Source organism: Elephantulus edwardii, unplaced genomic scaffold, assembly GCF_000299155.1.
Source record: "Elephantulus edwardii isolate Elephantulus edwardi_28Jun2011 unplaced genomic scaffold, EleEdw1.0 scaffold00016, whole genome shotgun sequence".
Lineage (NCBI taxonomy): Eukaryota > Metazoa > Chordata > Mammalia > Macroscelidea > Macroscelididae > Elephantulus > Elephantulus edwardii.
Window position 1 is genome coordinate 10,990,174 of NW_006399766.1, and position 16,117 is coordinate 11,006,290.

The following is a 16,117-nucleotide window of genomic DNA, read 5'->3' on the forward strand; positions in this document are numbered from 1 at the left end:
CATCATCTAAAATTATTATTGTCATTATAGAGCTTACAGTTTATATTAGCAATAGGTTCCTGCGCTGTTTACTCAAGCCTTTATATGCTGGGAAACCTTATTGATTTACAAGCTCATCTCTGTAAAAATCAGTCTCAGATTTAGCCTGTTTTGGCTTTAATGAATGTTTGATTCATGTAGCATTAGCATGACTAGAAATTATACACTCAGCACAGAAGAATAAATAAGAATTGAAAAAAAAATTTGTGAGGAGTCATAGAAGTATTTTTTAGTCAGGTCCAGAAATGAAAGGTGCAAGGCACATGGCACTTAACTAATACAGTGAATGAGCAGGCTCTTCCAGTCAAGGCGGAAAGTTAAAGTTAAAAGGCCATATGTGGAAAAGTTTAATATTTCTCTGAAGAGAGTGAGGATTAAGGATAACAGTGTGGGAAACTGGAGAGGTAGCATGGGAGCAAATGATAAGAGAGCCTTGACGTCAGCAGATAACCTTCTGCTTGACCAGAGGACGTCTAGAACCACCAGAGAAGCTTTAATGATCAACGTTAGCTTGTAAATCAAATACATGCTGGTGTTGCTTTTAGAATGGACTGATAGAAAGGAGGCCAGGCTTGAACTAGCAGGTTCTGGTTAGAGGTTCTGGTTATAAATACAAAGATGAAAAAAATTCAGGGCTGGGTACAGAATCTATTCACGTGGGAGCATGCTGTTGAGAGGACAAATATAAAAAATATGGAATAACAACTTGTTCACCCCTGGTGATCTCTTTACTTACCAACCTCACCACTCATTTAGTACCTTGATAGGTAGAATAACTTGTGTTTCATATTCTCCCTAGAACCACTTCATTTCAGAACTTGAGTCTCTATTACACTTTCTGCTTTTTATTTTTAGAATTTGAATCTTGGGCCTCTAAATTATTCTTGTACTGTGTAAGCATATATTTGCTACTAAAGGAATCATACAAGGGTGAAGATTGATTTCCATGGCATTAGGGTGTACCATTGTTACCCCATGGGTGTATGCTGGAGTTAGATTCTGATTCGGTTGTTTTTTTGTGGGGTATTGTTTTTTTTTTTAATAGCTCTGATCCATTGTAAGGGGAGTTTACCTGGGGAGTGGCCTGAATTGTTCCCCCCATTTTTTCATTTTCAGTTTTGCACTTTCTTTATTTTTCTTTTTTATTTGAGTGAAAGTTTACGTATCATACTGACTTTTCATCCTTTTTTTATGTGATCAGCATGTAGGCTTTTATAGAGACTGGGCAGGTCAGATGGACCAAATGCTCTTTAGAACTATCTTTGGAATAGACTCTTTATTAAGAAGGACTGAGTAGTCTGTTTCAATTTTCAAATTTTATCCTGGTGAAAGAAATTTATTTTGCACCTACTTTCTCTGTGCCTGTGCACCAGGTGTAGACCCTTGGGGCAAACCAGCCGCCCCTCCACAAGGAGCTAATCTGTCATACTCCTTTTGCTGTTGCTCTAGTCTTCTCCTTGATTAAAGTTTTAACTCTCATGCTTGACCAGCCTTGCTAGCCTTTTAATGAATTCCTTTGCCTTTTGTCTTTGTAAGACCCTTCAGTGTTTCTTATTCAGGGCTAGCAATTGCACTTTCTATATAGTACTGCTTTGTGACCTACTGCTTCCTTGCTTACAGGTAGTCAGTGGCTCTCACATGCTTGCTGAATACAAGCCACATTCCTGAACCTGCCCAGTAATGTGCCTCGTATACCTTCTCAGATTTCTTTCCCAGTAGTGTTCTCAATGTAGTGCTTGCGCCCCACAAATTAGATGCCTGACTGTGACCGAATCTTGCCTCATGGTTTACCTCCTCTGTGCCTTTGTTTGTTTTGGCTCCCTCCACTTATAATGTCCTCTCCTCCTCTCCACCCTTTAAGAGCCTGTGAGACTTTGATGGGCTAGTTAGGCCCCACCTCCATTGAGAAAATTTCCCTGACAGTCCTTCTTTGAACACTGTTCTGTTTAGTAGTTTCCAATTTTTTTTATGCCATATATTTGTGAATTCTAACAATAGGAAGCTGTAAATTCTGCTTCCAACCCAGTGGCAGAGCCTTTTTATTTCATATATCCTCATTTCTATCCCCACTGTCAAGAAAAGGAGGGATTTAGCACAGCGTCTTATACTGGTAGATGATCACTGTTCTTTAAGGGCCTAGTTTGACAGATTAGTGTACTTACTCATCATGTGTCATATATACTCACCATGTGTCATACATTCATGGGCAGAAAATCTGTCTGATATAGGCAGGCTCACTATTTGCTAACCAGTAGTCCTAAATTTTTTGGAAGGTGGTATGTAAAAATTTAGACATTTGGCATTCAGAATTATCTTTCTAATTATAAAGTAATATAATTACAGTATATAAATATTGTATGTTGTTGTTACTGATTGCCTTCGAGTTGAGCACGACTCACAGCGATCCTATGAACAAAAGGCCTGAAGCCTTTCTATAACTGTCAACATTTATCAAAGTTCATAGAGGTTCCGGAGGCATGTTGTTTAGGATGTGGATGCCACTCCTGCTTCCAAATATTGTATACGTCATAAAATACTATTACTCTGATTACTCTTTAGTTGATCTTAAGTAGTATTTAAGAGTCTAAGTAGCAAAGGAATACATTGGGAGGTGCACAAGAGTAAAGGGCAACAACAAATAACAGTAAATACTAGAAGGTGCATAATTATGCAGCAATAGGAAAAAGTAATTTATGAGTGAAAACATAGATCTAGATTGAATTTCGACAGCTTGGGGATCAGTTATGAGTGTACACACATAAGTATACATGCGTTTGATAAAGGATATTTTTGCATGTGTTGTGAATATATCCAGCATACCAGGGACAGAGTCATGCAAGCTTCTTCACCATAATCAGGCATCTTGAGGCACTGAGTCACTGGACTTGAGGGCTTCGGACCATAGTTTGGGTGTCCTTTAGGTCAGTTGTCATGATATTGTCCACAGAGAAATCTTAAAAGTCTGTGAGTGGCTATTTAAGATGTAATTATTTTTTCTCTCTCCATCTGGAGCAAAGAAAAGTGAAGATCAAACACTCAAAGAAACAATCCACAGCCTTCACTAACCTGATGCCAGAACAACCACTTTGATTGGAAGCACAGTAGAAGGTTTTGAACAGAGTGGGAGAAAAATTCAAAATCATGACAAAGAGCAGGCTATTGGTCTGATAGAAACTAGTAAAACATCCCCATCCCCCAAACCGTGGCCCTTAGACACCCTTCAGACCTGGAACTGAACTCATTCCCACATAGCACTTCTCAGCCAAGCGGTTGTCAAACCTTTAGTGTGAACAGTAACACTCATGAGAAGCATGCTCCCCAGAACAGTTTACCGTGTGAGACCAACAGGAAAGTGTTTGCCAAGAAAAAAGTTCAGAAGGAAGAAGCAGCAAAGATGAGAAAATGGAAATGGGGAACCCAGGAAGGAGAATGCCTTTTATAATAAAAGAATTAGAATAGTGTGAATTTTGAATGGGCAACTAATTTGCTCTTATAACCTTTCACCCAAAGCCACAATAAAATGAAGGAAAAACACAAAAGGTCTAGGTAGCAAAATTATAGACAATGGAAAAGATCAGAGATTGGGCTAAGGGAGGAAGGATGACACAGGACAACAGGACATTTTTTTGGGGGGGGGGTTCTTTTCATTCACATTGTGTTTCTTCCAATCATTCTCCTACACTGTCTTAAAAAATGAATCACTGTTGGTCTGTACCCACTATTACCCCTTCTTTGCTGCTCCCCACTGGATCTATCCTAATTCCTTCACCCCCTCCCTCCATCTACCAAACTCTGCAACTCTGTGACTTCCCCCCTCCCCACCCTCATCCTCCCTGTCTCCTCCCCTTCCCTCTCTGGATCTCCATGCACATATTACTAGTTATCCTTCTGTTTTTACAATGGTCTTATGCAGTATTTGTCCTTATGAGACTGAGTTAACTCAGCATAATGCCTCTCAACAGGGCATATTTTTTTAACTGTTATTTTAGTGAACATTTACAGAAAGGATGGGTTTTCATTCATTCATTGGTAAACATTTTTCTCCTCTCTCCCCTCCAATTTATTTTATAATGCATGTCTTGTTCTAGATTGTTGTCTCCTCATTCGTTCCTTTCAGATAAGTCCTCCAATGAGGCATAGTTAGGGCAATAAAACTATTTTTTAATGGTGAGTGAGCTCATGATGCTGTTTTTGTCAAAAACCATAGGACTATAGTGTGAAAAGTGAACCCCAATATAAACTATGTACATAAGTACATATGTACATATGTACATATGTGTTAATAATTGCTTCATCAGCAGTAATAAATGTACCATGAGAGTAATTGGAGACAAAGTGTATGGGGCAAGGAGTAGATGGGAGCTCTGCAACTTTCTATAGAACTAGAATTTCTAAAAAAAAAGATCATCTTTATAAATGCATAGGTGAGCACACAAAATCTTGTTTAATTCATAAAGCATTTAATATTACTAAAAACCCTAATGATCATATTTAACAACAGCTTGAGGAAACTCATTCAGTATTACAACTTAGAATGTCAGAGAATACACATTCCACCCACCCTTGCACATTTGTGACAAAGATTTAGATATCTCCTGTTCCCTGTTGTGTGGTTTCTGCTTTGGTTCTTAATGGTTTCTAATGGGATTGCGAGGATTCCAGTTGGTAGTCACTAGAGAGTAGAATGGGTGGTGACAAACTTTATGGGACTGTCTTCTGGTATCTTAGCACCCACAGGCTGTATCTCTGTCTCTATGAAGTAAATATCATTATCCCTGTTTAGAGAAGAAGAAACTGAGGCCCTGTACAATTGTTAATAACTTGCCTAAGGTCTGTTCAAAATTAAGAGCTATAACTGAGATTGGTGTCCAGGTCTGTTGTAACACTAATGCCTCTAACTCTTTCCATTAACCAGTCTATTATGGAGTGGCATTGACTCTCACAGCTTTCTCCTGCCTCTCTCTCTAGGAGGCAGTTGCATTATCTTTTTTTAGTTGTCTGAGGGACCATAAAGGACCTATGGTAGTGTAGTGCACAGTGTAGTGCACTGCTAACAGAAAGGTCAGCAGTTCAAATCCACCAGCCACCCTGTGAGGATTTACAGCCTTAGAAGCCTGGTGGAGGGCTGCTATGACTTAAAGGCAAAAGGCTTGTTTTGGTTTGGGTAAGAGAGCATAGTGGTAAGTGTTGAAGAGACAGTCAGGCTCAAGGTTCTAATCTTGATTTGATTTTTTACTGCCTGATCTTGGGTGAATAATCTCTGAGTCTCAGTTTCTTCCTCTGTAAAATGGAAATAATATCTACTTTGCATATATGTGAAGATTCAATGTCTTTGCATGTAAGTACTTTGCTTAGTTCTTGATACGTGACATAAGTTCTCTGGGTGATAGTAGTTATTTTTGCTGCTATTTTTGTTGAACAAAATAACAGAAGGACAAAGATGATCAAAAGTACCTTTTACCCCACCCCCTTGCTCCCTCTATTACCATGTAGACAAAGGTCTGAAGTAAAATTAAGGTATTTTCCACATAATTTACTAAATTGAGGTGCTTGGGGTCTCTGAGGAGGATCTGAGTAGGGAGATGGGAGGAGTCTGGATTGTCCTTCCCTGTGGTCACCAGCAGCCCAAGCCCAGATCTCCCACAGAGGAAGCGTCTGTGGGCATTAGGCCAGCCAGCAGCTGCCAAGAGACACAGAAGTCTAGGACTGCACATGAGCAGTGTTCTCAATACACCACACAAAATTAATGCTCATAACAGACAGCTTGGCCTATGGCGAATGTGTTCTATTTTCTGCAGTCATAGTATCTTTGAAGACTTAAAAGCTGTTTAAGCATATGTGTCTAGTGAGCTAGTGAGTTCTAATAATACTGATCTTTTTCTAATTCTGTGAATTAATTCTAATAATTTTCTATCTGTAAATGACTTTCTTTTCCTGCTCTGCTCTCAGGAAGAAGACAGCTTCCTAGAAAAGGTAATGCAGTCCACTGGTGGTAATGAGCTTCCCTCTGCTTGATTAACACTTAACTGTGGTCCCAGGAATGTGTCTCTAGGCTTACTTATTCAGAGACCTCTGACCCTCTGACTCGGTGAGAACATTCCCCCCCACCCTGCCCCTGCCAAGCCCTGCCAGCTGCCTTGGAGTTTGTCTGAAGTACAGGAAAGATGTTTGCTACTTTCAGTGAATCTGACTGCTGCAACTCTGCATGTAAAAGCAAGACGACTCAGGTTCTAGATTTGCTCACTAAAGAGCTGTCTGCACATACCTGAAAATTCATGAGGTAGAGGAGAGTACTGCGTAGCCGTCCTCCATTTCCACTGACCGTTAAACCAGAAGAAGTGACTCTGTTGTAGTAAGGGTGCCTTGGGGGAATTGCAACTAATGTCACAAAACAAAAATGATATTTTTAATGATTTTATAGATTATTTTATTATATCATTTTTATACTATAAATGAAATATTTTTTGTTAAATGGAAAACTCTTTTGCTCTGTAAACTTTTATCTAAATTACATAAAATTTTTAATATAAAGATAATAAACATACTCATTACTCTCCCCTCAAGGAAGAAAAGAGTGACTTTGGCTTAGTAACGACAGTGATGAGTTAAAGAATATACAGAAATAGCCAAGAAATGGAACAGAGGATAGAAGCATAAGGCTGAATGGAACCTTAGTGAGCCATTTGGACCCCGCCTTCAGAAAAAGGAAGGGAATTTCTGCATTTTAATAGAGCGGATATGTAAGGCTCAACAGAGTCAATAAACTTGCCAAAGTCTCGACATGCTTCCTCCACAGTACCTCCCCGCCTCCCCAGTGTCACCCTGGGTTCCACACAAAACTGTCAACTAGAGGAATATGGGATTGCTAAAGAATCTTAACTACAGTATCTGAAGGTGGCCTCCCCATTTGGTGGAGCGTGCAGTTTAGTATATTTGGATGATGGGGACGTTGTCCTAGTATGCTTTAGTTATTAGTGCTAAAGTTACAAAGTGTGGGTCTCTCAGATCCTGAATGTATTTTGTCCAGAGAAGACAAAGTGCCCTTGATTTCTCTTTGAAAATGAGAGTTCAGGATTATTCTTTGGGATTTTTTCCCCCCAAAAGCATTGTCTCTCGTGCATGATCTTTCTCTAGACTTCAGAGACACAAGTATGATGTTTCCTGTTATGATATGGGAATTTGCAAGTAGAGTGGATGGTGTATATAACCTACTGTCACTTTCTTAATCTTTTAAACCCTGGATTTGAAACAGCTTTGCTTCCCAGCCCTTGTCTGTTCATAGCAGGCCATGTTCAGTCTTTATCATGGACAGTGCCTTGTACTACCTTAATGCCTTAGGACAGGAAAGCTCCAGTTGGATGTCATATTGTTTTAAAAATACATGACTCAGTGCTGAATAATTTATAGATGGTTAGTGTGGAGGCATCTGCTAGAGACTTTGTACATGTGTTGCCTTCGGTCCAGGAAGTTAGCAGAATGCGTTCTGGGCAGCATTTTAACTTGGCCATTATATGGATGCCTGCAATTAGTGCTTGCAGGTATCAGAAAGAAGTTCTTAGATGAGTCGTTGATAGAAGCTGTGGCAGCTATAGGGAATATGGATATCAAGTATTTGCATCCCAAGGAAAGAAAGAAAGGGAACAAAATAACAGAAAGTAGATTTTACATGGTTGCCAACTGTCATGCTCTGTTTTCAACCTGTTTTCCCAGGACGGCCCAGCATGTTGTAAAAAGTCACCAGTGCTTATTAAAGAGTGTCATTAAAGAACGACCTCAGCTCTGCTGTCGTTTAAGTTGGTGAGGTGCTGATTTCCTTTCCCCCAAAGCTACATGACTAGGAGTTGTAGAGGACTTTTCAGGTTGCACAGTGGCGTGCGAGAATGTCCTCAAGTTGAACATGCATGAAAGGTGATACTTAAGCTGGAGGCGGGAGAGCGAGAGGCCGGAATTGATTCCAGTGTTCTCCACTAGGGTTTTTCTGAACACTGCCCCTTAACCTATTTCCAACACATTTTATATGACTAGGTAAGCAGAAAGGAGCCCTGGTGGCTCTGTGGTTAAGGCACGTAGCTACTAACAAAAGGCCTGTGGGGCAATTCTGCCCTGCCCTGTAGAGCCACTGTGAATTGCTGTGGGCTTGATGGCAATGGGTACGTCCTCATGAGAAAATTGAGTTTATTGCCAACTCGTTTTAGATTCTAATTTAGTTCTTGATGTAATGTATGCCACTTCTGGATTTTTCTCTTAGATTCTTTCTGAAGAACCTAACAGAAAGTAGTAGAAAGATGGGTAGACGGGGTCAAGAACCCCTAGAAATTTTTCCTGTGTTCTTAATATGGATGCAGATCCTAAACTCCTCGTGGTATTTCTGGCACTTGGTTGGCTGAATTCATTTGACTGCTTTTGGATTTTACAGCTTATGAGTTTTAGTGTCTTAAGTTTAGAACTTCTATCAAGCCTGAACTGTGCATGTGGAGACTTTTCTTTAACTCCCAAGAACTGAAGAGCCTCTTTTGAGCCAAGAAGGAAAATAGTAATGTTTGTGGTAAGACCTGAAAGAAAAAGAAGTTAAAAATAAATAAACACCTCAGTGTAGACGCTGGTGTTGCAATTTGTAATGTATTGGTTTCCAAGTCACCAGTGATGTGTGGACCTTACTGTGACTGTATCATTAGAGCAGTGGTTCTCAGTGTCAACCTTGGAAGAATGTAGGACAGACTATGTCCACGTGCTAAACATAAGAAACCCAAATGCAATGTGTGATGGCTAAGTGAGACCTTTGGGAAAGGAGGTCCTTTAACCATTGCAATCAATGTGGAGTGTCTGCTGACCAGGGGTGTCCTCGATTGAAAAACAAAAAATGCAAATTCTTGAGATGAAGATCACTTTGTACCCACATTAGCAGAACTTGAAGGAGACTAGGTAACATCCATAACACTTTATTCAGAGCTACCTTTAATTCTCATCCTTTTCCATCTGTTAGGAGAAATCTCTTCTGCAGATGGTTCCCTTGGAGGAAGGTGCTAGTGAGAGGCCTCTTCAGGTCCCCAAGGAGATCTGGCTCCTAGTTGATCACTTATTTAAATACGCCTGCCACCAGGTAAGTGGGTGCAGACCTTCTCTGAAACTGTAGAAGCTATGTGAGTACTAAGCTTCCCTACACAACAGCCTTGTCCCATCACCTGAGCTCATGGTAGTACCCGTGTGCATGTTTGAAAGAGGAAGCGTGCAAGCTAAGTAATTCACCTAAGATCTCAGCCTGACCCGGGCTGAGAATGCCTGGCCTCTTGGGCACTCTGTATTTCTGTACATCAAGCAGTCTGTGATACCCACTTTACCTTTCATGTAAGAGTGCAGAATTTACAGTCCAAAGCAGACTTCAACCCGCTTTCTTTGGTTTGGTTCCGTCTTTTTAAATGCAGAACTAGCCATCCCCTCCCTCTCCTAACCCATCTACTCCAAAGACGGAAATGTAAGGATTTTTTTTCTTTACTGTGTAGAAAAGAATAACGTTTGCATGAGTTTGCTAATACTCCATCCTAGATATTCAGTAGTATGAGTATTTGAATATGGAGCTGTGCTATTTGGAAGGCACCCTAGTGACACAGTGTTAAAGCACGTGACTGCTCACTGAAAGGTTGGTAGTTCAAACCCACCAGCCACTCTCTGGGAGTTCTTGTAAACGTTTACAACCTTGGAAACGCTATGAGACTGCTCTGCTCTGTCCTACCAGGGGAGGATTCTACTAGAATGCAGTGCCTTTGAGTTTTTGAGGGAGCGTGCTATTTTGACTTTTCCTTCCATTACTTGTCAAAAGGCTAGAAGTGAAACACCAGCTTCCTGATCTCTCCCCTTATCATAACTAGTCAAGGCCTTTGAGATCATTTTCTCATCTGAAATAAAATTTTAACTCGAATTATAGTAATGATAAAGAAAACCAGTACGATTTTCCACACCTCCATTTCTTGTTATCAGTATGTGTGCCACCCTACCTTTTTGCTTCCTTGAATGATGTTCAGAACCTGTAAGTTGATTGTGCTTGTATTGTTTTGTCGCCTACAATCTGACCTGTTCGGTAGGAGGACCTATTCCAGACCCCTGGCATGCAAGAGGAGTTACAGCAGATCATAGACTGTCTGGATACCAGCATTCCTGAGACAATCCGTATCCTTTCCCACAAAGGCTTAGGAAGCTCGCTGAGCTCCTGGCCCAACTCTGCTTCCCACCTGCGTTTGACTTTCCTGTTTCTCTATCTATTTTCTTCATAATTACTTTTTATTACAAGATAGTTGTCAACTCTTTTTTCCCCTCCTTCTTTTTTTTTAGTTGTCAACTGTTTTTTTTTTTCTCATTTGGTTTTATTATTGAGATTTTAATGAAAGTTTATAGAGAATGTGGATTTCCATTCATTCATAGTTGCACATTTCCCTCCCTGCCCACCCTCCCCTGTTCGCTTTTCTCTTTGAAAAAAAAATTATTTCACTGTTGTTCAATTCCGCCCCCCAGTCCACTTTACTATGCAGCTCTTATTCTAGACTGTGTGCAAATAATACTTAATCATCTATTCCTTTTAAGCAGTTCTTTCCCTCATCTGTTTCAATACAGTATACATTATTTATCCCCTCTTTTCTTAGTTGTCAACTCTTCATAGTTGTTTCTCAGCACCTTTCAGGGGCTTTTGATATCTTTCAGTAGGAGGCTTTTACTAGAAGGAACCAAGAAGTAGGTGCCAGTGGCTTTTACTAGAAATGGCACAGAGGTCCCAGCGCACTGTCCTGTTCTCCTTCAAGTGACCAAGCTGTCCTGCCATCATGTGAACTGTCACTAGGACATGGGAAAGGATAGAGAGTGTGGGCAGCTAGTTTGTAGCACTGATCCAGTAATGTAGCATTCTGCTGGCGATCTCCTGACTCTAGAGTTTGACCCAAACCTCCTGTCAGGGTCTGGTCAATTCTGTAAGATCTCAATTGCAGGATGATTGGGCCAATAAAATACCAAACCCCGGTTCATATCAGTGTGTCCTGAATGATGGGAGAGACAACACCCCAAGGGAGCAAGAGAAAGGGAACAGACCAGGTCTGCATGGTGCCCTTTCTCTGGCGCCCCTTTCCTTTGACTTTGCCAATCCAGCCGGCAGTAATCACTCAGTGGCTGAAGCACTGCTCATTTTCCTGGAAGCCCTGCCAGAGCCAGTCATCTGTTACGAGCTGTACCAGCGTTGCCTCGACTCTGCCCATGACCCTCGGGTCTGCCGGCAGGTGAGTTTTATTCTTCCTCCCAGTTTCTTTGGGTGTTTAGGGCAGCCTAAGTCATACAGAAATCCTCAAGTTGTAGAGCTAACTAGGCTGTCAGCTGTGGGGTGGGAAGAGTCGAGATCTGCACAGAGAGTTGAGACCCATACTGCGCACTGAAAGTTGAGAGTAAGCACGTATTTCCTGTTGAATTTGCTAGGGTGTAGGGAATCTCTGCTGGCCTAGTGAGTAGAGAGTTTTGCTGCCAACCCAAAGGCAAGCAGTTTGAATCCACCAGGTTCTCTAAGGGAGAAAGATGGGCAATCTCCTCCTGTGTGATTTAAGGCCTCTGAAAACCTGCTGGAGGGTCTGCTATGAGTCGGTTGTGATTCCACGACAATGAACTACAACAGTGACATTCAAACCATTGTGAAAATAGGGTAGCCAATTTCCGTTGACCCAAAAGCTGGTGGGGTGAAGGCCTCCTACTCCAGGGTAAGATGGGTGAAGCTGTGGGTGGGATTCTAGCTGCCATTACCAGGAAGGAGGGGAGGGGACACTCGGGAGTCCGTCTTCTCTTTATCTTTGCAGTCTTAAAGTCCTGAAAGCATTTAAATGTACAATAGCTGAGACTACCTCTGAATCAGACAATGACCTTGTAGAGAAAACCGTTTAGTTGGAAAAAGGTGTTAGGCCTGCTCGTGAGGTACATGTGAAGGTGTGCTAGCTGCATGGCCTCGGAAGCGAGTGACCTGGGGCCAGGAGAGTGACCATTCTGACATGGAAGTTACAATTCGGCAGGTATAAATAGCGGAGGATTATGACAGATGAATGGACTCCTGTAAGGGTTAAATTATCAACTGCTTCTATGGGAGCTCGAGAGTCTTCTTACCCGTTTTCCCCCCTCCTATTTTCCCCACTTCCCACTCTCCCCACTCCTTTTTTAAAAACAGGTGATTTCACAACTTCCAAGATGCCATAGAAACGTTTTCCGTTACTTGATGGCTTTCCTTCGAGAACTCTTGAAATTCTCGGAATACAACAATGTCAGCGCCAACATGATCGGTAAGGCTGCTCTCCAGGGGTGGCTGTGTGTAGGCGCTTGTCAGGGACAGCCTGTGCACAGTCATGTCATGGACACCCTACATCATTCACACCAGTGGCTCACAGGGACCTCACGTGTCCAAGGAGAACTGCATGCCACAGGATGTTCAGTGACTGGTTTTTCAGACATAGGTTGCTGGGCGTCCTTCCAAGGCACCCCTGGGTGGACTCCAGCATTTCGGTTCGCAACCAAGCACTCTTAACTGATTGGCTGCCTAGGAGAATCAGTTTCATACATAGCAAATAGCAATCACTTACCACCAACTGTCCTCATCCCCTGGTCCCACCTCTGAGGTTTTGCTTTGGTTACGTCTGACAAAGGGTTTTCCCTTCTTCTCTCACCCTGTAGCTACTCTCTTCACTAGTCTTCTCCTAAGGCCACCACCCAACCTCATGGCAAGACAGACTCCAAGCGACCGCCAGCGTGCTATCCAGTTCCTTCTGAGTTTCCTGCTGGGGAATGATGAAGACTAATTCTCTTCCTCTTACGGTTCTCCGAGATTCTAGAGGTGGAAGAGGTTGGGTTCCAGGCGTTTCACAACAGATTGAAAACTCATGCCATACACAGGATCTGCTGCAGAGTTTCGAGGCTGTAAGGCATGAAGAGTTTTCCTTTTTGATGCAAAAGGAAGAGAGTTTCCTAATCCCTCCTCTACCCCGCCACCATATCCTTCACAGAAAAATACTTTTATTGCCAAGCCAAAGTTACCACATTTTGGTGTTTCTGCGTTTTCTCCTTACACAGCAAAGAGATCTGTATTTCCACTCGTTTTCCTAGAGATGTGTTTGTTGCCCCTCTGCCCAGTTGTCATAATTGTCCTTAGCACCCTCGGCCTAGGCTCTGAGATGCGCCCAATCTAGGTTTACAAGCAGTACTTGCTGTAGCTCAGACTTATCTGCAATACTTCAGCTTATGCACTTTGGCCTGCCCCCTCTCCTGTCACTCCACTGGCATTATCACTTTAAAAGAAATCTAGGTTAGGCTAGTGACTCTTTGGGTCTTTTCAACAGTGAGTTAACTGTCTACACATGGTGGTTCCATGCTTTTCTGCATTTCTACTGCAGTGGTGTCTTCCTGTCTCTTGAACATTGGCCTTTTCATTGGTTTGCACCGAGTGGAGCCCTACTCTCTTGTCTTAGGTCACATTTAGTTGCATAACTTTTAGAGGTCATTGAAGATGGCATCACATTGTTGGGAGAGAACACAATCCAAATGGAAGCGTTTTGAGTATTTTCAGGAGTGAGAGAATATTCATTCATTTTTGACAGGCACTGCTTCCTCCTGTCCCATTTCTGTTATTCTTGGGATGATAGATAGGGTGTCTGTGGAACCCGCCCTCAACTTAGAAATCCACCTCCAGAGCGACCTGTGCACAGAGTGAACAGAGGAGTCTGTGCCCGTCACACTGGCCTCTAGAGACATTGCTCCTTTCCACAGCAGGAGGACCATGTATAGCACTTCCAGCCCCCTCCCCAGTCTCACGAAGTACTGAGAGCCCCTCCCTTAGCAGAGCTGACTCAAGCTCTACTGCAGCTCCTGCGGTAGAGGGTTTACAGCTTCCCCTCAGCTCCCACCATCACATTGTTCAGTGCTGTGGAAACAAACAGGACAAGGGGACCAGCCAAGCACCTTAGCTCTCCCACCCGAGACAACCTTCTGGGCTTTTCATGATTCAAGCTCGGAGGAGCAGCCTTTTTGTGGAAAACAAAATTTTTTTTTTGGTTGTCAAATAAGCCACCAGCCTTGAACTGTACAAAAACTGCCTGATAAAATTGGCTTCCACCTGAGTTTTTATTTAAATCACTCTGAGTTGATTCGGTCTTTCCTGTGAACCTTAAATCTGAGGGGCCTGACACAAAGGCTCTGGGCAGTCTCAGGCATTGGCTTCATGACTTCCAGGACCTCTAAGGAGAGGGCCATGGAGAAACTACCACTGAATAGCCCTTCAGTCCTCCCATCTCTTGAAAGTGGCTTCTGTGGGAAAGACAAGGTACGTGTGTATCTTGCAATTTACCGGCGAGATAACTTTCCTGATTGGAAGTTTGGGAAACAGGAGTTGTTCTTGTTGCCAAATAGCTGAAGATTTGATAAGTCAGAGGATGGGTGTTGAACTTGGTTCATGGAAGACTGAGGTCATCTGCACTAGGCCGGAAGTAATTATAGGAGAGGCAGATTATAGGTGCTGGGTCAGAGTAGTGACATAAAGACAGGGATATGCCTCTCCTAGGCATGTTTGCTAGCACACTGCCAATCTGGGGTCTTTGAGAGCCCAGAAGTGTGGCTGGTGGGGGTGGCGTGCGGCATGTGTGCAGCTGACCTTTGTAAGGTGAAAGCATCAAGTTGCTGTACTGCCTCTATCTTCTTCCCAGCTCTGGCCAGGGGATGTCTACAGGGTTGAGGGTTTTTGACAATCTCTAACTAAGGGAGACAAGAACTAGAGCAGGCAAGGAGTCTGCTTCCATACTGTGCCTATGCCAGGACCCGAACCTGTAATTCCTAAGTACCTCGAATGGACTGTTTCATAGCTCCTCTAAGGTATGGTTTCCAGTCCAACTGGTCAAGAAGGACTCTTCATTGGTCAATTGTACGGATGAGCTAGTTCAGATCCTAGTGGTGAAGTCACATTAGTCTCCCTTTCACTGTTTTCTGATTCCTGTTCTGTAATTGTTATATTTCCCCCAGATGTCTTGGTCACTAAGCAAAGCTGCTAGTGGGATTCTGTATTTCATGTTACCATTTTTTATTATAATAATTTATTGCAATTTTTTTTCCTGAATAAATATATGTTGTGTGGAAAAGTGTGGTCTTGGTGGAGGAGAACTGAGGAGGGAGACTTGTGTCTGGGTCCCACTTGCCATTGCTGCGATCATATGGAGCCAGACCTCCCTGTACTGTCATTCCTGATGCATTCTAGGGAAAGAGCAGGAGGAGCCCTGGTGGCACAATGGATAAGCACTCAACTGCTGGCTGAAAAGTCAGAAGTTCAGACTCACTAGCCACTCAACAGATGAAAAGACGAGACACCCTTCTTCCATAAACAGAGCTCTGTAGCCTTGGAAACTCTGTGTTCTGTTCTGTAGGGCCATGAAGAGTCAATTGATACTTAGCTGGCAGAGGAGTTACCATGATCATGAGGGCAGTTTTCACAGGGCGAGCCTTATCCATTGCACTCCAGATGTGCTGACTGACCCCTGTGATTTCCCCAAAGGTAGGAAACTCAACTGCAAAATTTGTGGGAGTGGGGGACTGCACTTTCCCTTTTAGGAAAAAAAAATCAGGATTGACTTGATGATGATGGGTTTGGTTTTTAGAGATGAGGAGAAGCCATACATTTTTCAGGGGCTAATAACTCATAGGAGTAGTTTTCCCTTACATGACCCATGGGACTCACAGTGCCCACTTACATTTTCTGCCTCTGGAGTTTACTGGGACACAGTTACTCACTTTAAATGCATGTTGACGTCTAGTGGGAGCATATAACTGTGTGAATCTGAAGAAACAGGCCTCATTCCACCAGCATCAGAGACCCACTCAGGATATATGTGCCCAAATAATTGTATCCAAGATCATTTTATGTTAAAAAAATTTACCACTTCATTCAAAATGCCTCCCATGGCTGAAAACATGTAGTTTCAACAAAATTTGAAGCAGAAACTAGCTTGGTCTTTTTAAGGGTTAATCGATTGCATGCAAATGTCACACTGGTTAGAGCCCAGAAATTGACAAGTCAGTTACTCATTTG

The 16,117-nt window shown here is 42.5% G+C and overlaps 1 protein-coding gene across 2 annotated transcripts in view; it reads left to right on the forward strand.

Annotated features, from left to right (window-relative positions):
- The window catches only part of OCRL (oculocerebrorenal syndrome of Lowe), a 79,773-nt gene extending 66,925 nt beyond the window's left edge, over positions 1-12,848 (forward strand). The window contains exons 19-24 of one of the 2 annotated variants that reach the window (XM_006881782.1): positions 5,989-6,012; positions 9,023-9,139; positions 10,119-10,203; positions 11,170-11,297; positions 12,224-12,335; positions 12,724-12,848. In XM_006881782.1, the coding sequence (XP_006881844.1) occupies positions 5,989-6,012; positions 9,023-9,139; positions 10,119-10,203; positions 11,170-11,297; positions 12,224-12,335; positions 12,724-12,848 (591 nt within the window). The remainder of the gene's footprint in view (positions 1-5,988; positions 6,013-9,022; positions 9,140-10,118; positions 10,204-11,169; positions 11,298-12,223; positions 12,336-12,723) is intronic. The other variant, XM_006881783.1, reaches the window with a different exon arrangement.
- Positions 12,849-16,117: the final 3,269 nt, after the last annotated feature.